General features: G+C 42.9%; 1 protein-coding gene across 4 annotated transcripts in view; it reads right to left on the reverse strand.

Annotated features, from left to right (window-relative positions):
* The window catches only part of LOC144521070 (serine/threonine-protein kinase WNK2), a 48,128-nt gene that overhangs the window by 3,269 nt on the left and 23,820 nt on the right, over positions 1 to 21,039 (reverse strand). Inside the window, exons 6-28 of one of the 4 annotated variants that reach the window (XM_078255336.1) lie at positions 20,047 to 20,135; positions 19,337 to 19,556; positions 17,067 to 17,343; positions 16,862 to 16,974; positions 15,637 to 16,551; positions 13,901 to 15,025; positions 13,751 to 13,789; positions 13,039 to 13,233; positions 12,382 to 12,816; positions 10,440 to 10,775; positions 10,181 to 10,224; positions 8,975 to 9,134; positions 8,752 to 8,868; positions 7,383 to 7,553; positions 7,083 to 7,134; positions 6,697 to 6,795; positions 5,481 to 6,268; positions 5,008 to 5,065; positions 4,842 to 4,915; positions 3,996 to 4,645; positions 3,115 to 3,341; positions 2,689 to 2,913; positions 733 to 831 (exon numbers count right to left, since the gene is read on the reverse strand). In XM_078255336.1, coding sequence (XP_078111462.1) covers positions 733 to 831; positions 2,689 to 2,913; positions 3,115 to 3,341; positions 3,996 to 4,645; positions 4,842 to 4,915; positions 5,008 to 5,065; positions 5,481 to 6,268; positions 6,697 to 6,795; positions 7,083 to 7,134; positions 7,383 to 7,553; positions 8,752 to 8,868; positions 8,975 to 9,134; positions 10,181 to 10,224; positions 10,440 to 10,775; positions 12,382 to 12,816; positions 13,039 to 13,233; positions 13,751 to 13,789; positions 13,901 to 15,025; positions 15,637 to 16,551; positions 16,862 to 16,974; positions 17,067 to 17,343; positions 19,337 to 19,556; positions 20,047 to 20,135 — 6,508 coding nt within the window. Of the gene's footprint in view, positions 1 to 732; positions 832 to 2,688; positions 2,914 to 3,114; positions 3,342 to 3,995; positions 4,646 to 4,841; positions 4,916 to 5,007; positions 5,066 to 5,480; positions 6,269 to 6,696; positions 6,796 to 7,082; positions 7,135 to 7,382; positions 7,554 to 8,751; positions 8,869 to 8,974; positions 9,135 to 10,180; positions 10,225 to 10,439; positions 10,776 to 12,381; positions 12,817 to 13,038; positions 13,234 to 13,750; positions 13,790 to 13,900; positions 15,026 to 15,636; positions 16,552 to 16,861; positions 16,978 to 17,066; positions 17,344 to 19,336; positions 19,557 to 20,046; positions 20,136 to 21,039 lie in introns of all 4 variants that reach the window. The other 3 variants (XM_078255335.1, XM_078255337.1, XM_078255339.1) reach the window with 3 other exon arrangements.

Here is a 21,039-nt window from a genome sequence, read left to right on the forward strand (position 1 = left end):
GAGGAGCAGTTGACCATAGTCCTCATAAATCACCAGGAGTTTAGAATTTCAACACAAAGAAAGCGGGAGGTAACAGACATCCGGCTGAAAAGAGTGACATCCGGCAGCACCGAGCAATCTCGGAAGTGGAACGTCGTGGATATAAACTATCGTCACCCTGAACGTCCTACAGACCCCCATTCAAAAATCTGGCAGATCAATAGAGTGTTGCTGATAACCTGAAGCCCGACCCTACCCGAGCACGTTGTGTCCGAGCCCAGCCCAACACATTAACTGTAATTATGAGCCCGGGCCCGATTTAAACCTGACAATTCTTTAATACGTGGGCCGTTATAACGGACGTTCTCAATTACAATTCCGAGCCATTTCCGGCCCGGCCCGAGGATAGCGGCGGAAAATATCGGCTCGGGCAGAGAACAAGCCCTTGATTCTGGTGACGTGTGCCTACGTTAGCTAGATTCATTGAATTTGATCATGTGCTGGATATTCTCTGGCGGCCAGGAAAAATATATCATACAGACCACATGCTTTGAGGTTGTTGAGGGAGGGGGGCGAGGGGTAGGGATAGAAAATGGGTGATGTATTTCAGGTGAGTAGGCCTGTGAGGAGGGTGAAATAGAAGATCCACTATATTACAGAAGAAAAAAAAATTGGTTGATAGAAGAGAGAGGCAGGTTAAATGAACAGAAGATGGAAATGAGTGAGGGGAAATATTAAAGAACAAATACAAACAGATGGACAGAGACACAGGTCCACTGAGGAATCTAGTGCGTGGTTTGCTACTAGATTTATAGGTGACTCTCTCTGACGTTTGGTGGTAAACCGTCCAGCCTGTAAAAATGAATATAAGAGGGAAGAAGAGAAGAAACAAGAGAGACACTTTGTAAAAGTGTACAGAGACTGGGATGAGAAACCCCCACCATCAAAAGCACCAGCAAAGGAGTGCACGATTACAGGACCCCACTACAGTGTAATATCTGGTAATAATGAGAAATGTCAGCCAATATACAACTGATAATAGAGCGTTATTAGGGGAGCTCAGGAACTACCGTGTAAGGGTATTGTGGTTGTATGCTTGGGTTTTGACCCTGATATTATTGGTTTGTTTGTCTATTAATTTAATATTGCTTGTTTAATGGGGTCAGATTTACAGCTTGTAGTAATTTGCACCTGTCTCTAAATGTGCTTTTGTCATAGCATAAAATACACTACAACATAAGATTAAAATGTAGTAAATAAAATTGTACCGAAAAAAAAATTCATTACGTTGCATCAAAATGACCAACTAATAATAATAATAATAACAATAATAATAATAATAATAATAAGTTAAAAAATATTTGAGTAAATTAAAAAGAAAATACATTTGAACCACAACATCTTAAAGAAAATAAATCAGCCAGTTACACAAAAAAGATAGACTGACTGAGGCGTAGATGCAACATTATTAGCTGCATAAAGCTGTTGGGTTCTATCTTACACTAAGTTTAACAAAATCAAAACCTTTCAAACTAAAAAACATGGTAAACTGCTACAGATTCAAATTATAAAACTAGGAGGGAGGGATACTGTGGTCACTAAAAAGGATGTCCCGTCTCATTGCTAACTCCAAAATACTGTTAGCAAACTAAATAAAAGAGCCATGTTTTAGTTGTTACAGGTGTTACTGTTAGAATGTAGACAGCTCTTGGTTTTACAATAGCCAAGAGTACACTGACCAACCTTTTAGCCTTAACATGTGTCTATTTATTGTGTCTAACTATTTTTCTGTCTTAACTTGTAGTAGATTTAAACGTGGCTTGGTTAATAATTTGGTTATATAATGGCTGCTGAAAAACAATGAACCATATTTATTAAGTATTATTTATTATCAATATCTTCTATACCGTGGATTATAGTAGATTAACTGAGAATCATTTTCCATGATTTTTTATTTTATATTTTACTTTTTAGAACCCATGTACGTGTCATTTTTACATCAAGTTCTTTTTTCTTTTTTTCTTCTTTTTCCTTTAATTTATTTATTTATTCTGGACAGTGCACATTAATGAACAATCTAACATTTCTGTACAGACTGTAAATGAGCCAGGTTATAGCATAAATGCTAATTTTCACCTGTAGTCCCTTGGCATGAACTGAATATTAACTCACTGTTCTTTATTTCTCCCAGGCTACATAAACAAAGTACAAGTTTGTGAATTTAAATTGTGAACTTTAAAATGTGTACCACTTGAATTATTGGATAATGTGCCAACCCCAGCTTTCAAACAATTATTGGTTATCATTTTTATTTATATCACCATTCCTATTACTTGCGTAATGGTACAGATGGTATATACCAGGACGCAATATTGATGTATAGCACATACTCTAAGTACCACTTCTCCTTTTCTCAATCAGACAGATGCTAGCCATCTCATAAATACATTTACAAATGTTTATGTTTACCATATGGCTAAAATGTTATATATGTAGTATTTTAAGTGGTACTACACACATTATGAGGTGTGTTTGTGTCTGTAATCCTTTGAGATGAGACTCTTGAACCTTCTACTTGCAAAATGTAGTCCATGGACAGAATGGACAACATTAACACTGTTAAGCATTTACCTTAGCCCTAGTGGCTGTTTTGTAGCTAGCATGTCCCATCCACACATATCAGCATGCACATAAACCTATAATGTGTACCTTGGCCAGGGCCAGCTTGGTTGGCTGTTCCATCACTGTGTAGCCCAGCGTAGATGTTGTCTGAGGAGAAAGAGCCCTTTAAGGAACAGGGTTGCTGGGTGTGGACCTGCTCTGGGGTGGCACTGGGCTCATTGCTGGAGCTAGAGCTGCCACTGGAGTGGGCAGAGCCATCTGACAGAACTGAACTTTTAGCCGGGGAGCTGGATGAACTGGCAGCACTCTCGCCTTGGAGCAAAAAAATTAAAAAAATAAAAGAAAAAAGTGTGAGTCAGAGTGAATCACTTGCGAATCACACACTCCTACGGTTTTCTGAACCTGACGCCATTCCTGTGTTTTTCACTTGTGTGCTTCAGTCTGAAAATGCTCTCCCATACACACAAATCATCCCATAAACCACTTGTCACTACACCATCCAAACCCACACACCTTTCCTCTCTGTGGAGGTGTTAAGATTGTTTTTGAGCTGCTGCACCATCGGATTGAGCAGTTTTCCAGCCTTCAGCTTATGTTTGCTGGCCCTGCGCCTGCGACCACTTGGGGGTGCAGCATGAAGTAGGCCAACATTGGGGGGCAGTGTTTTGCCCAGCTCAGTGTACAGATGCTCAATCTCACTTCTCTGGAACGCCTGCAGCTCAGAGATCTCTTTCATGTGTCTAGTGAGAAGGTACAGGGAGAGAACAGACAGAAATTAACTGGCTGCTATTCAATTTCGGCATCTTCTTTTCATGGTCTTCTTTTAAGCATTGCCTCCGTAATACACTCCATGTGTAGTCCACTAAAGCCTCTGTCAAAGCCTCCACTTACAGTCATAAAACCTGCATCAAGGGACATCCTTAGATTAGCATGGTCTGTCTACTTGTTGGTAAAAAGTTACTAACATTTGTTTTCACACCATTACTTTAGGACTTTTTGTATACTAGCACAGATTTACGCTGCTACTTGCAGCCTTAAGTCATACTTAATTAGTCAGTCATCAGTCATTTTCAATAAAGTGGTGAAGCGCTCATATTTTTAATACCTTGGTAATGTAATACTTCAATAATCAATCATGTTGGAAGAGGATAAGCCTCATTTGCCAAAACGTCTTGATAACCAGGCAGTCATGACCATTAAACATGATTACGTCCATCGTCAGTTACTATTGTCGGTTAACACAACCTTGTTTTCTGCCAAATGCCATAATGGTAAATTAAATCATGCACAGACTTCTGATGACTATGCAGAGGAGCTTACCTACACATACATACAGACGATGCAACACATTTGTGCAGCTGTGGATGAATGCATATGTGTGTAAGTTACTTTACTTTTCTTTCAGCTTCTGCAGTTCTTTCCTCATATCTGCATCCTCAAACTCAGAGTCATTGTCACTGCTGATGTAGGATGAGTGGGCATGTCCTGCAGAAGGTGAGGGAGCGTGACCATTCATTGCCGCGGGCGGTCGGCTCGGTGAATCAGAGCTCTGCTCACTTTTGCTCCGACCAGAGCGCCGCAGGAAGGCCACTGCCCTCTTCATGAGGTCGCTTCCACTGTGCTCAGACAGGGCATGAGCTGGGGGAGCGGGGTGGGCTGGAGGAAGGGCTATGCTGTTGCTGTCTTCATCTGCTGAGTCAGAGTAGTGGTGAGAGGAGTGGTGGTAGTTGTGATGAGTTGGCGTATCGATCGTCTGGGCCCGGGGAATATGGCCTGGGGTGACATCAGGGCTGGAAGTGGGGGTGGCTTGGTAGAAGTTTGGTGGGGCAGAGTAACGGTTACTACTATGGAGTTTGGATGTTCCTGCATTCTCATGATAGGCTGCAGCTGTCACAGATCTGCCCTTGGCCACACAGTCCTCATTCCTGCCTGGGCCCTGGGTCTGGCTGTGAGACCCTCCAGAACCACTAGAGGGTGCTGGGGAACTGCCAGTCGTCTCGCTTTTCTCTAAACGACAAATGGTATCTGGTGGAGTGGGGATGATCTGAAAGGAAGAGAAGCCCTTGTTCATAGCAAAATCAGGGTCCGTAAACATCATCAACCAATGCAATTTTAAGCAACAAACTGGACCCAGGACAAACACTGGAATAAGTCATGACCTGTAATATAATTTAATTTGGTCAAAAAGACATTTATATTGAGCAGATGTGCCCTCAAGGGTTTTGAAAGTGGCAGCTTACTTGAAAACGGCTTTTGGAGCTATATGAACTGGAGCTGGTGGTCACATCTCTTCTGTTCAAAACCCTGTTAGTGGCTGAAGGATGAGAAAGAAGGTTTCAAAACAAATGATTCTCTTATCATGCAGTAATATTGTGATTTGGACATTACATAGCTAATGTTACCTACCTGCCACTGAAGAGTCACTTAGTGCACCCACGCTATCTGTGCTCTCAGGAATCTGAGGCTAACAGAGAAAAAGAGAAGGGTGTGTGTGTGGGAGGTTGCAATCATTTGAATAGTGGCGAGTGGTAAATCGCTACATGCGCTAGATCAGTGTGGTAAGGCTAGCCATTATCCTCTCCTAACCTCAGTTTTGTCTGAATGAGTCAGACCCTGATTTGTTTTTGGAAGCATGCACACAAAGAAACACACACACAAAATGAAGCTGCCAGAGAAAAAGATCATGATGAATTATGGCGCTGACGGCAGTCATTTTGTTACCCTAACCCTCTTTCTAATCATAGTGCTCTTTACAGCCAAGCCAATAGTCAAATGAATGACAATGCAGGGAAACGATTCAATGATGATGCCATTAACTTAGCTCCTAACCAATGTTTGAATGCTCAGATTACAAACGCACAAACACAAAAAAAAATTACCAGCTGCTCCCCCTTCTTCTTTGTAAGTGCTCCCTCGGTGCTCTGGCCTTCTGAGACTGGAGGTGAGCTTACTCCCTCTGTACTGGAGGCCTGGGGGTCAGATGCAGTGCTAGAGGCCTGGGAGGGAGCATGCTCCTGGTACAACAGGTTTCTCAGCTTCTCATCCAATGTCTTGATGGTGCGGTCTGCAAACTCCACTCTGCGTGGTCCCTCACTGTCTGACTCTCCTGGCCCCCCACTTACTGGCTGCGGGTGGCTTGTGGACTGGGAGTTCTGATGTGCTGGACTCTGGGGCTGGGAGGTGACTGTCCCAGGCTGCATGGGCGTGGCATAAGGTTGCTGCAGGACCACAGACTGATGGGAGGCCAGCTGAGGGGGTAGTTCTCCAGTAGGACTGGCCTTCTGGTTGGGCTGATTAGTTTGAGAAGAGGTCAAACCACTAACTGCTTCTTTATCAATAGCATTCACATTCAGAGAGACCGGTGGCACAATAGCGCAGCATGGAATGTCCTTTACCATAGAGACAGCAGAGATGCAAGGCTCTTCCACAGGAAGGGAGTTGTGATGGCTGGCACCAACAGCAGCAAGGGGATGTTTATTTATACAGGGCTGAGGCTGCTGGATCCGTGTTTTTTCAATGTTTTGGTCTTGAGGTTGCAATGAGGTCTGAGCTGCAGGGAGCAAAGAGGAGGAAGATGGGCTTTGGGAGGATAAAGATGTGACTGGGGGAGTCACTGCAGTCATGTTGCTGTTGGGCCTGACTGAGGATGAGGCAGACTTTTCGGATTCTGGAGAAATAAAAAGATTAGCGTTAATTGGGAGTAGAACAGATTTGGAGTTAAACGGCCAAGGCCATAAAGAAGAGAGGCTGGGTTCTGCAGGTGCCAGTGTGTTATCAACATCACTGCTTGTCTTCCCCCACCAGGCTCTGTCAGCTGGAGTTAGATCCTGCCCTTCATTTCTGCCTAGAACCACTGAAGAAGTGCTCTTATATAACTGACCCCAACGGATGAACCACAAAGAAGCACACTGTGATGCATGCACAGCGTCTTCACTATCAACAGCAAGACACAAACGATTCCGTTTCAGTCCTATAAAAAACATACTCCTGGCAGAGAAAGCTGCTGCTCATATTAAAGAATTCCTTTTAGTAAGTAGTGAATCTCAAGACATCAAGGAAGCATTAATGATACTTTGTATTTCTGAGTGTGCATACCCTGGGCTGTAGAGCTGTGAGATGTAGTCTTCTCTTTATCTAACACAGGCGTCTCAGCGACAGGGCAGATGATAAACCAGCGTTTGCCAGTGTGGAGGACTTTCAAGGACAGAGAGAAAGAAAAAGATCATAAATGCACATATACTATAAAATCAATTCAGTAGAATAGCTAAAAAGGTAATGAACACTTTGGAATCAAAAAATCAAAAGCATTGGAGAATACAAACAGATTTCAAAGTAATTCATAAAATCATCCATTGTCACATCACCACAGGCCTCATAAGAATACAGATGTACAGGGAGGCAGCTAAGTTTAACTGGAACTGTAAAGTGTGAGTGAATTCTCTTGAGTGAATCTACAAGATCCAGGTGGCTCAGAGTCTTACCATTTTGCTGGTACACCAGCTGTGGTGTGCTGGGTGCGAAAGCCTTCAATCCCTAAAGAAAAGCAAGAATTACTACACAGATTTGATGCAGGTGTATCAATTTAATAGGCATTTAAATATGTCCTCAACCAGCCAAAGAGCTGAACATCAGAAACAAATTCAGTTAAAGATCAATGCAGATCAAAATATCACATCAGCAAGAATAGTATTTTTGGCAGCGTTGCATGCAAAGTCATCTTGAGTGCGCGGTAGACAGATTGTGCCATCGCAACTATTAACTGTCAACAGTTACTTTCTCACCTCTGTTCCCAGAGCGCCAGCTCCCTCACATTGTTTGGGACTGCCTCCTTGGTCAGAGTTCCTCTCACTCTCGGCGTCTTCACTCAGCAAGTCCTCAGCCTTGTCCACAATGTCCTTCAGTTGCTCAATAAACACTTCTTTTTCTAAAGGCAGAATGAAATCATTCTGCACCTGAAGGGCACGATGGAGAAAAAGGTAACAGGACATTAAAGGTTTAAGCTTAACAAGCAAGGTTTAAAACAATACTGTGCCAGGGACAACAGAAGTTTAGGAGGGGAAAAACATTTTGAGAGTAAACTAAATTCCAGATACATTCTCTATTCAATTTGAGGCCGAAGAAAATCCATGGACTACTTTTGCATAATTTAATAAAGTTTATTAAGTATTTATGTTTCTAAGCATTTCACATCATAAAAGTTGAACTCTCGCCAAAATGCAACCTAGGGTCTTTTTGTGAATGTACCCGAGTCAAACTTTCATTTAAAAGCATATTTAGGATGGAAGCGCCACTTTTAAGATGTACCGTATTTTCGTTTTTGAATGGGAGTGCTAGGGGCACTTTTATGCTAGCCTCAAAATAGCTATTTTTAAAAACACTAAGAAGGCTCGACACAACATGAAACTTTGCTCAAAGTATCACCAGGGGCTCTACACCTTAACTACACCGGTGCACAAGGGATATACTAAATCTGTGGCTACTTGTTTTGATATCAACTTGTTTTGACTGCCGAGGTGGTAGCGGCTGGAAACAACAAGACCTACGGTGAGTTGTTCAAAACCTTTTTTAGTAAACTCTGGGTACACAAACAATGTTCTCAATGCTTTTGTTAAGGTGTAGAGCCCCTGGTGATACTTCAAGCAAAGTTTCATGTTGTGTCAAGCCTTCTTAGTGTTTTAAAAATAGTGATTTTGAGGTGCCCCTAGCACTCCCATTCAAAAGGCCATTTGACGGAAAAAACGAAAATACAGTACATCTTAAAAGTGGCGCTTCCGTCCTAAATATGCCTTTAAACGAAGGTTTGACTCAGGTACATTTGCAAAAAAGACCCTAGGTTGCATTTTGGCGAGAGTTACGCTTTAAGTAAAGTAAGTAAAAAGTAGGTGTTTGCCTTGGACAACCTATATTATACATGGTAAGTTGGTGGAGCCATAAATATTTATCTATCTATAAATATGAATTAGTTTGGATTGGAGGAGAGAAATAGCAGGAGAGAGAGACAGACAAACATTTTTGCTGCATTGCAGCTCAGAACAGCAATACAGGGAGTTTCAGAGTTCTGAGCCACAATAAAGCATCTCAGGCAGCTTACCACACGCTACCAATACCTTTGCATCAATTGAAGGGGCAGTGACTTTGTCTCCTACTTACCATGTATGTAGCAATCTCTTCAGGTGCATCTCCATCCAGGTCAAACTTGAAAGTAACCATTTTGTGGTTATGAGTTTCCAACTGACATTCTACCATCTTATCGCCAGTGTTACACACCTGCAACAAGAGCAGACATAATAAATGAATTGTCTACTATTACATTATTTTTGAACATTGGTTTAAAGAAATGTTTTCCTTGTTGGAATATATTTTGGTTACCCACATTGAGCATGCTGAGCTTTGGCCTGCTAGTCTTCTCTTGCCGAGAACGAGTGCGTGTGGACCTGCGGTGGTGTTTGCGGATTTTCCCTTCGCCTTTACCTCCATATGTCCCCTCGTAACCATCACTCATCTCCTTCCCTGACGTGGCATCAGAGTTGAGACTGGTTTTGGTGAGGATAGGCAAGTACATCAGTGTAAGCATGTATTGCTTTATTCATGAATACATTAATACTGAGCACACAGCTCTACGTTAAAGTAGACTATTAGTTTCAATATTACAAAGTCAAACATGTTCAAAACTGTAGTCCAAATAAAGATAATGGATTGACAAAAGTAGTATGTTGTGTGTGTGTGTGTGTGTGTATATATATATATATATATATATATATATATATATATATATATATATATATATATATATATATATATATATATATATATATATATATATATATAAAAAAAGCCTGATATATCAACCATGGGAGATGCTAAACTCCACATGAGCTTGAAGGGGATATAGATTTGTGGGGGATTAGCTATCTTCTATCCATTATGAAAGAACAACTGAACTTTCTGAAATGTAAAGCTGCTGATCACAACGATATGACAGATCGATAGATGCCATGAGTGTTCATCAAAGTGCACTCTGGTTTTACAGACATTTGTGTATAGCTGGAGAGCTGTCCTTTTGTCAAAATAATGCCAGAAAAATAGACGGCTGTCAGCTAGGTCTACATTACACAACAAATAATACAGTATAAGAAATGGGACCGGTTTTACTTTAGGAGGAACAGCTAGCTAGTTAGGAGTTGTTCTATCATTATTTTCTAAAAGGCAAACAAGGTTGCCTCCTTTGCCTCTGGGAGTGTAAAAAAAATGGGCAAAGGCAATGCTTTTGATAGTGTTAAGCTTTGTGTTTAATTACTTTTTGTTTGCAACAAAAAAAAAAAAAAAAAACAATGTAGCCAACCAATGCATGTTCTACTCGGCATCCTTTCAACATGGCACTTCCCTGAGTATAGAGCCTCTAATTCTTTAAGTCTGAAGTAAGAGGACGGAAAACTGTTTAAGACCAACTGCATTGTGTCAACATTCATGTCACTGCTTATCAGGCAGAAGGCTGACTAGGGATTAATGTCCATTTGACAGAACCTGAGAGCTGGCTGAGATCACCTGCAAACATGGTTGAGGGGAAAAAAGCTAGTACCTGTCATAGCTATGTCCTTCAGTGTGTCTCTCTGCAGCTTGATCCTACAGAAAGAACAAATACAGAAACAAACAAGCAGAGAGAAGGAATAAAAGAGATGTGTGTAACATGTATTGCGTAATTTAGATTACGTTCCTGACAGTGACTTGAGAGGAAGTACAGTGATACAACATGTGAGTGCACTGGTATATATTTGCAAAGCAAGGTAGGCAGAGGAAGAAATGAGAACTAACAAAATGTGGAAATCATATGCCCATACCTCAGTGTTGCTCTCTGTAGGACCCTGACCTGCAGCTCCAGTGAGACTACTGAGCTGTTTCTGCTGAGTCAGACTGGAACTACCAGACCCAGATGACACTCTCTGAAAGTCAGAGGGCTGAAGCACAGGAATCTGGCTCTGAACCTGACTCTGGGCCTGCAGGGCCAGCTGGCATGGATTATTGTTGTCCAGCTGTGCTGCAGTAGTGACTGTGCACGGGTTTGACCCATTCAGCAAAGGTGAGGAGAAGACTGCAGGTTGGGTGAGCTGAGTGGGCTGGACTGGCTGAGCAGAGGGGACAAGCTCAGGATTGCTGATCTGGGCCTGCTGAACCTGCTGTAAAAGACAAACCAGATAACACATTTGTATTATACATAATGAGGTTATTCTGGAAGACTGAGTCCTTTGCAGACATTTTGAAATATTCAAACATTTGGCTGTTTTCTTGATAAGAATTCCTCAAAAATATTTAACAGGATCTCCATCTATGAAGTACAGTATGAATAACAATTATTAGCAAAGACTTCAGTCATTTTTCCATTTGCGCTAGGACTGGGCAACATATGGGTATGAACGACAACGTTCCTCAAAAACAATCTCCCCAAACGAACGCTTATAGTTAGGGAGTGAGGAGTTGCAGCGTAAGCCTAGACCGGCGGGGCAGGGTGTATAGCTATAGACACAGCACCCCAGCTTCCCTCTGCTTCTCCTCATAGTCATCAGATCTACCTATCATATAATCAATAATATAGTGAGAGTAGAGGGAGGCAGGAAGTACAGCCCGTTCTGGCAGGGGAGAGTTCAAGCCCGACCCGGCACCTCTCTTTAGCCTGCCTCTCTTAGTTATGCTATTATAATTCTAGACTGCTGGGGAATTTCCTTCCTCCCTATGACACAATGAGCTGCTCTTTCATCTCTCTTTTCATTTGTTTCCTTTTATGTGCATTCTTCTCCCAGAAATGCTTGTTACTAACCTAGCTCTGGGAGTTGCCTCCCGGAGTCCTTATGTTCTTCTTCTGAGAATATCATGGCAGATTAGGGTGCTTTTAAGACTTGGGTGCAGCTGTCGCTATGGACCTGCCACCCTGCTACGCTGCGATTCCCTGCAGTGTCGGCTGCGTCTGCTGCGTCCACCCATGCTGTGCCACATTACACCCCGTAACGCCCTGCTGCAGACCTACTATGACATGAACTACTCGACTACCATTGTAGTCACTGTTCCATTATCTTTATTGACTATGCCACTGTTCATCACACCCCCAACCGGCACAGGTGAACAAACGCCTGCCAGAGTCTGGGTCTGTCCGAGGTTTCTTCCCGAAAGGGAGTTTTTCCTCGCCACTGTCGCAATAGCTACCGCTAATGCTTGCTCTTGAGGGAATTATTGTAATTGTTGGGGCTTTGTAAATTATAGAGTGTGGTCTAGTCCTACTCTATCTGTAAAGTGTCTCGAGATAACTCTTGTTATGATTTGATACTATAAATAAAACTGAATTGAATTAATATCGACATCTATATTTGAGGCTAGATAACATCTTAAATTTTGGGTATCGTAATATTACACAAGTGTTGTCTTTTCCTGGTTTTAAAGGCTGCATAAGTGATGACATTTTCTGAACTTACTTTACTAGCTGTTTGATTATTTTCCTTTACCCACTTGGTCATTGTATCCACATTATTGATTATTATTTATCAAAACACTCACTGTAAATATTTTGTGAACACAGCAATAGTAAGCCCTACAATACCGCCGCAATATCGACATCTATGTATTTGATTAGATTTTTTCCATATCGTCCAGCTCTAATCTGCATTACTTTATCTGATTTATCACTTAGCCACAGAATAACAGCAACAATCCGACAGAGATTATCACAATCAAAGGTTCCAGTTCACACCCTCTTTGTAAAAATCTGCACTCCATTGCAGCCATCATAATTACCTGCATCAGAGGCTGATTGCTGCCATTTGTGGGAGGGTGTGTGTTCTGGCACGTGGCATGTGGGTATGTGTGTATGGGCTGGGTGATTGGTGCGGATATAAATGCAGGTTGTGAATGAGAAGATTCAGATCCAACACTCTGCTGCAGAACAGCGGTGGGCTGGTGCTGTGGGGATGTGGGTCCCACCCTACCCAGCATTGGTGAGGGGGAAGGTATGAGGGACACTGGAGTGGGTGAAACTAACACATTTTCAATGTGCAGAGGCGAAAGGGGGGAGACAGAGGGGGTCACAGGAAGAGTCTGTCCAGGAGAAAGGAAGATGTGATTAAAAGAAGAGGAGGTTGAAGGGTGAGGGGCAGTGCAGGAATGAGGGTAAGAGGATTCACAGGCAGTCACAGCTGTCATCACCTGGATTGTGGGATACTGTGAAGGAAACTGAAGGGAAAAGGAAAAAGGATAAAAAGAGAGGAAAATCAAATAATCTAGAGAACAAACATGAGGATTTCAAGATTATTATGCGTTAAATCTATATTATTATCGTTCTGTATAATCCAAGGTAAAAATAACTGCTGAGACATACAATAATTTAGACACAAGAAAAATGAACGGCTATTACCCCGGTAAGATACTTGTGAAATGTGTGAGAACAGACAATACCTGGGATGGATGTGTTGGTGGTAGAGAGTTTGAAATCTGCAGAGGTTGGAGTTGTTGCTGGACAGTAGCCTGAGCCATTGACTGTTGAGGAGGCAGTGCCTGGGCTGGTGCACTTGAAGCTGACTGGCTGAGATTCTGCCCATGGCTCTGTCCATCTTGTACAAGCTGTGATATGCTATGACCAGCAAGAATATTCTACAGAAGAACAAAAAGAGGAGGGAGAAAAAGAGGAGGAATTTCAATAATGGCAGGGATTCCGGTTTCATCTCTCAGTTTGGAAATCTGCATTTCCTGCTATTGACCCAGATCAGAATAGCTGACATTTTCCATCCTGTCCCTAAGCCTGGAATGAGTCTGAATCTGCTGCACATACTTGAGCACTGTGTTTATCCCAGAGGAGACCAAGCCTGGGAGGGCTGGCAGATGCAGCGGCTAAAACCACTGTTATTGTTTTCATTACTGTTTTCCTTCATCTCTTTGTTGGCTGTTGTCCAAGGAAACTCCTGTTGGGCTTTTTATTTTTTTATTCACCTACTGTCCACCAACACAGCTGCTACCAATTTAGCTGCACCAAATCAAAACCAGGCTACATAATATGAGTAGCCTAAAAGCAATAATAGCATTGCCATAAATCATAATGTTTACTTGTTTAAGTTAATTATTTTCTGTCCCTCCCACTGTGACAAATTGTGTTCAGACGAAGGCATTCTACCTGGTTCAGGAAAGCAGCGATGCAAAGATGGGGTTGAAACTGATGAAAAATTAAAACAGGGTGAGGTCAGAGGAGGGAAAACAAATTCGAAACTGGGGCAATATGTACGCCACCTTGCTACAATATATTGTAGTGATTATCATCCCTCACCTGTTGTCCTCCGTAAGTCTGGGGAGCAGCAGTAGACTGTGCAGACAGGTAGTGGTTCTGAGCTGATGCAGTCTGTTGCTGCAGTGCATTGAGGGCAGAATGTGCATAGTTTTGAGAGGCAGCATCAGGTAGACCAGCAGCAGGGTAACTCTGGTGTGTGGCTGCAACCTGCACAACTGGGAGTGCTGTCGGATGAAGTTGAGAAGCTGGAATATGAACCTGTTGGACTGTAGACTGGGATACATCCTGGCTCTGTTGTGGAAATGCAGTCTGCATGGCTTTCTGACTGTGCTTCTGTAGAGTTACGGTGTGTACTTGTTGCTGACCTTGAGACTGAATACTTTGAGAAAGCTGGGTAGGCTGTTGTGCCATTTGTTGGTGTATGGTATGCAGAGTTTCTTGGCTATGCTGGAGTTGAGGCTGAATATGAGCCTGCTCAGCATGTTGTGTTAGTTGTATATTGGACTGAGTATTTAGTTGGTGCTCTTGCTGAATGGGTATCTGTTGGCTGTAAAGTGCTGGTGTCGCGGAGCTCTGACCAGGCTGCTGACTTGGCAGTTTGACGTGTTGCAGTGCGCTGGGAGCTTGTGTAGTATCATGACACTGGGCAATGGCTGCCATAGTTGGGGCTAAAGATGCAAGAGGGTAGCTTTGTGCTGGCTGCTGTGCTGGCAGAGCGGTCGCTGCTGCAGCAGTCTGTTGCTGAACTGGAGTAGGGTATCCTGATGCAGAGTGAGCCTGTTGTTGAGACACACAGTTCTGACAAGTTTGTTGGACTTTCAAAGGAAAAGTCAAAGAGCTTGCTGCTGTTGCCTGCTGCTGTTGGTGGCATGGTGTTTGGTAGCTCTGTGCAACAAGTTGTGGCACAGCTGATGCTAAAATATTTGCTGCAGCTTGGGTCTGTTGCACACCTGGAGGTGTGTAGCCAGCAGCACTGACTGTATGCTGGACGTTGACTGAACATAGACTAGCTGGAGCTGGTGTTGCAGCACTGTGTTGGCCAGCATATGGAGCAGCAGGGTAACTGTGTCCAGGCTGGAGGCACTGCAGTGGTGTGTGCACTGCTGTGCTGGATGAAGGCAGGCCCTGTACAGATGTTTGATTCGGGTGACCTGTGGAACTGGCCTAAGAAAACAAAGGAGAGAAATTAAAATTAGACCCTCGCGGGAGTGAATTTTACCGGTCGAGGATAAAAATCACAGAAAAGCTAATAATTGTGACAATTACATTACCGGATGCAAGTATGAGAGAATGATATATAAAAATAAGTTAATGAAACATCTGTTTCAACAATGAGCAGGCAGTGACAGGTGACCGGTGTGTGCTAAAATAAGGACACAAGAGAGAAATGGTAGGAGAGACCGAGAGGAGAGAGATCAGACATCTCCTTCAATCAGAGGCCATCTATCCAAGGCAAGCTAAAGCAAGACAGCTGTAGCATTGGGCCAGTAAAGCAGAAAGGAACATCTAGGTCAGTTTTAGAAGGGATTGGTTAAGGTTAATCAGCAAGGAAACGTAGTCTATTAGAGATTGTGCCATTGTCCTCCAACAGTAGCAAGCTTATGATTTTCAGTTCTTTAAGCCTATACAGGTAGCAAGACTCAGACAGCAGACAGGAGATCAGACCAGCTCCAGGCTGAATAATGCTGTACCTCGGACAGGCTGAGAGAAATCAGTTAAGCAGGAGTTGGCCCCACATGGGAAACCAAAGCGACTTGTCTGCTAATGTGACCTACCACTCCCACAGCCTTGGTAACTTGCTGCTCTCTGGCACAGAATTTATCATTGCAGTCCTGAAGGGGTTCTCGGTCTCCAACCATACTGCCACTCAGGAGATTACGCTTCAGGCTTCCGTCTCCATCACTGCGGACAGGCCTGTGGGCAGCAGAGGAGTGCAGCAGGGCTTGGGAGGGTATGGTGTGACAAGGGTCTGCTTTGCGGCTGATTATATTAAACAGGGACTGCTGTAGCAGTGAGAAATTGGAACAATCGCTCAAACCTTTCAGCCGTCCATAACTAGGAGTGGTCATTGCTCCACCAGAGGACAGGTTTTGTCTCAAGTCACATGGACAGTGGTGTGTTGGCATGGCAACAGAAGGACAGCAGTGGCACCCTTCTCGTGACCTTAGAAGAAGCAAAGAGAGGCAGGCCTGGCACATGTGGCCTTTATGGATTGGAAAATGGTGGTTATGACGAGAGGGCAGACTCAGAAGATTACTAAGGTCAGAGTGTCTGCGTACACTTGGCACAGGAAGTGTTAAGTTCTCACTGGTGGACTCGGATAACAGTCTGATGCTGGTGTCACTACAGCGGCGGTACTCAGAGGGTGAAGAGACAGGGAAGGCCTGCAGTACTGGTAGAGCACCCTGGGTGGAGAACCCATCCTTAGCCTCTGAGTGAATCTCAGGGGGGCTGAGTTCTAACCGTTTCTCTGGTACTGTGGGGGTGGGACTGATTGATCTCCGCGACTGAATAAGGGCATGGAGTTGAGCAATGTGGTTTGCCCTGTGAGTGTCAATAACAGGGGCACTTCCTCTCCGTGTTGCAGCTCCCAATCGAGTCCTGAGCTCTGGGCTCAGTGTTGCCCCCCATACTTCACCCTTTTCACAGGAGTGAGGTCGATCTGTCAGAAAAGGGCTACTGCTGTGGCACTGATTGAGGAGCAACCCAAAAAAGAAAACACGTTACTCAAAATGAATAGCTTGTAACAAAAAAAAAAAAAAAAACTATATGATAAGGACGAACAAACTTGCTGTGCATGACTGGGTTAATGAAGACTGATGTGCAAATGTCCAGAAATGTGTTGACTGTGTAGATGAATATTGTTTTTAAGTGTGCAGATACAGTGTCTGTGCCCAGTTCCAAGGCCACGTGAGCCATGGCTGCTTTCAAAGAGTGTTTGTATTTTAATAAATCTGAATGTACATGGTCCACCTGGGTGTGTATGCTCCTGATACAGACCTGCTGTGTTGCCATAGTAATAGGCTCCAGCAGGGACTGGTAGAGGACACTCTGCTGGCTGCTGGTGGATTCTGAGTACACAGTGGAGCCCATGCCACTATCAAGTGTGCCGTCTGCTGCAGAGACACAGAAATCTTGCACTTATAAAAAACATCAGAAATTAAGCTCATTTATTTTTGAGTAGAGGAGAATAGAATTTTTTTACATGTCACTGAGGTGGCACTGGCTGGTAGGTTACACAGCCTGTTGTGCTGGTCTGCCTCTGGCTCTTCTGGTTCCAGCAAAGGCTGTCCTACATGTGCAACTCCAGCAGGGATGCCCTGAGATGTTGTCATCTGGACCCTGTGTCCCCCTTCACCTTGTTCCACTGGAACCGCAGCAGACACTGTTCTCTCTCTTCTCCATTTGATCAGTGCCACACGGTCCCTGATTGACTTTCCTACAGTCTTAGCATCACTCTCATGGAAGAAGCCAGACTCCACCTGACAAAGAAAAGGGAAAAGGCATGACTTCCAGGATATTTTAGCATAGAGCATGTGAGAGAAGAGAGATCACATTGTGTGAGGGAGAGAGAAAGCGCAAGAAAGAAAAAGAATAGGAAATCTATTTCAAGGAGATCAGAGCAGTGGGGACGTATTCCTTTTGTCAGCAGCTTGGTTCACTGTTCACAACAGAACCGTCTGAACTGTTACATCTGCAAATAAAGATGAAGACAATACATAGAACACATGTTATACATGCAAAAACAATCCAGTCCAAACCAAAAATGGGAGAACACAACATAAAGCAGTACAAATATTTGAAAGAAAAAAGCTGGACAAGCCAATATGTTGTGAGTATTAAATCTAACACTATTTAAATAAACCACGTTCATTCATCTGATGTGCAGCATACAGAATGCATGGTATAAAATGTCATAGAAAACACATAGTAATAAACAGAGTAATTGTTTGCAACAGGCTGATTGCTTGGCCTGTGGTATTGCTGCATGTAGCATTCTCCAGAACCATTGTAACCCCAAATAACTTACAGAAGGCCCTCGAAGCAAACCCGCTGTATACTACTGACTTGCTGTGTACTTCTACTTCAGAGGAAAACATTGTACTACTACATTTATCTGACAGAAATGTTGCGGTTACGTTGCAGATTCAGATTTTTACTCACAAAATATCACAATTAAAATATGATGCATTATTATTCATTAAACTATCTAGCATTAAAATAGAGTTCAAAGTGCCACCTTGAACAGACGTTAAGTGTAATTACATTGTGCTGATATGTCTCTTTTTAACTTGCAGTAAACATTTGAATGCAGGACTTCTACTGCGCAAAATTAAGTTTTACTATTAATAATTATACTTCAGAAAAAAACAATTTGAGTACTTCTATCACTGCCAATAAAACATATCTATCCATCCATGACTTGACATGGGAACATGCTGGCCATACAATCTCATTGTGCTGTTGGTCTACATGTACCATCTTGGTACATGTCTGCTCTTATGCCCAAGGTGATTGTTACAGAGAGGCCATTCTTTCCCAGCTTGACAGCCTGGTCAAGGCCAAAACAGCACAGATAAATGGAGGGAGAGAGAGCAGATAAGAAAGAAGGGTAGAGATGTGAGGGAGGGAGACGTGGGGGAGGAGAGAGAGAGAGAGAGAGAGAGAGAGAGAGAGAAGAAGTTGGTTAAAACAAGAGGCAGAAAAAGAGAAGGCCAGGAAAGCAGCTGACACAACTCACAAAAACTTCTTTCACGGACTCCTTTATTCACACGTCGAGCACGTCCTGTAAGATTCTTTGTGCAATATCTAATAACACATTGCAGATGATTCTCAGTCTTCATGCAGTAGACTGGCCTAACATAAATCTGTTTCAAAGCAAGTTTGAATCCTGTTAAATGCTGTTAAAGAACAAAGCCTGACAATGACTATGTTTATACTTTCCATCTGAAGTTGAGCTGTGTTAATAAAATAACCCAATAAATAATTTCATGGTGCTCCAGACCAGATTAGATGAGTGACAAAGACTTGAGGTTGGTATTATCATTTCTCCCACAAATCTTCAGTTTTTCTGGGCCATGTTTTTATTGCAGGGCCTGTGGGTGCCTTATCTGATAGTGTTCACTTGAGAAACAATGTAAACAAAAGAAAACAAACAAAACCGCAATCACTGTATTCCTGGAGGATCAAGCAATCACTAGCAATCTGCATTTGTGTCCATTCCCCAATGATGAGACATAAGAAACGCCAGGAGCTAGGACACACTAAGCCAGAAAGACATGCAAATCATGACAAACTGCATAACTAGGATGGGTTAAAACAAAATTACTTAAATTGTCTAGATGCCATATTTTTAAGAAAGACATCACAATGTAAAACAAAGAAATACATAAGGATTCCAAATCCAGATTTATCTCCAAATATTTTCCATGTATGAATAAGTTCTTCTGACTATACCTTTAATTATTCACTCACCATCTCTTGTGCCACAACCTCAGGGACCTCCTTTTCCAGGTCAAACGTGAACTCGATGGCTCCACTCTCCTTGTATTTCCCTTTTAACTTCTTGTGGTCCTCCACCCACAGTTTCAGGGCTATGGAGTCCTTTTTCCCATCATCCTCCTCAGCTAGCTCCACCCTTACACCTGTGTCCTCAGCAAAGAAAGCATGGTTCAACAGGTCCTTGATGGTGTACCTGGGAGAAGGAACACCAGAGCTCAAGACTCAGGCACAAAAATTACACACACACACACACACAGGTGCCACGTATCTGTAATGTATAGTGTTTGCAGATAGCATCGATATGGTTAGCTGTGGTACAATAATTCTGGTGTGTTGATAGTGTAAGGACATATTGGCACAGTAATTACATCATACATGGACATGGATTACCTTTGGAGAAGAGACAGAGCCACTGAAGTCACTCACTGAACCTAATTATGCTTCAATAAAAAGCCACTGGAAGCTTATTAGGGTTATTTTCCCCTCTGTACACAAACCCATTATGTAACAGAAATTGAAAGACACCCGGCAGATATGGTGTGAGACTGTGGTGCTGCTGAGAGCCCAACTGTCAGCACCACAGCAATGAAGGGGGGGAGGTGAGACGAGGCATGAAAGATGAGAGGGGACCTTGTGGGCCCTATTGGCTGGACACTGGACAATAATGGGCACAGTCAACTCACCGCTCCTCTTTCTTTTGGCAGATACACTCCCCAATAATCTCCTTGATTTCAGGATCTATGACCTTGTTGTAGCTGGCTGGCTTCACTCCCTGAGGAAATATAAACAAAATGCTGAGGACATGCCATGGAAGGATACTGTGTTAATGAAAAATAACGATGTAGGAAAAACAAAGGAAAGAGCGTGGGTATGTTTTTGTGATACTCCACCCCAAATCTGATCTTTTTCCAGATACTCACACCCTGTAGGCTTTTCAACCTTGACAGAGCATGGCAGCTGAGGTCAGCTTGATTAACCATGTAAGTTGCAATGGATTCCAAAAAGCATCAAAGCAATTAAAAGAAACCTTTCAAACCACTCCTGCAGAATAGTCAACTTCTCTTTCTCTGAGAGCTCAGTATGTTCACCAAATTATAGCTTAACAGACAACATCCATCTCAATTCTTACACACGACCTTGGTGAGTTTGTTTGTGGGGTGATGTGTAAAATTGTGCATGGCACATCCATCTTACATTGGTCAGGACTAGGGTTGTGTACACCGAAACGCAGTGCCAATAGGGCACCGGTTCCGACGTAAACTGTAGTAACGAGACCGAATAAGAACGAAAATTTCAGTGCCTGACTTTTTTCTTTCCAGAAGCATCGCTGCACGGGATGCTACGTTACAGTTAGCTAGTAGTTGGATTAAACACAATGGTCAAAATGCTGATAGTTTATGTTAAGCGGTGTAAAGTGTGACTGTATTTCCCTGTAGAGGTCTCTCCCTCTCTCTCCCTCTCTCTCCCTCTCTCTCCCTCCCTCCCTCCTGATGTTGTTTTGTTTGTGAACTACAATTAGAACACAGTTATACCTAATTACTATGGAATTTTGACTGTTCAGAACATCCTAAGTATATGGATGGACAGCAGGAGTGGTTAGAGAAGTTATTATAGACCGTTGTATATACTTTTCCACTGTGAGTGTTTTAATCTTAATAGATTTTGGTTGGAGTATT

This window comes from Sander vitreus, chromosome 7 (assembly GCF_031162955.1).
Source record: "Sander vitreus isolate 19-12246 chromosome 7, sanVit1, whole genome shotgun sequence".
In the NCBI taxonomy this organism is placed as follows: domain Eukaryota; kingdom Metazoa; phylum Chordata; class Actinopteri; order Perciformes; family Percidae; genus Sander; species Sander vitreus.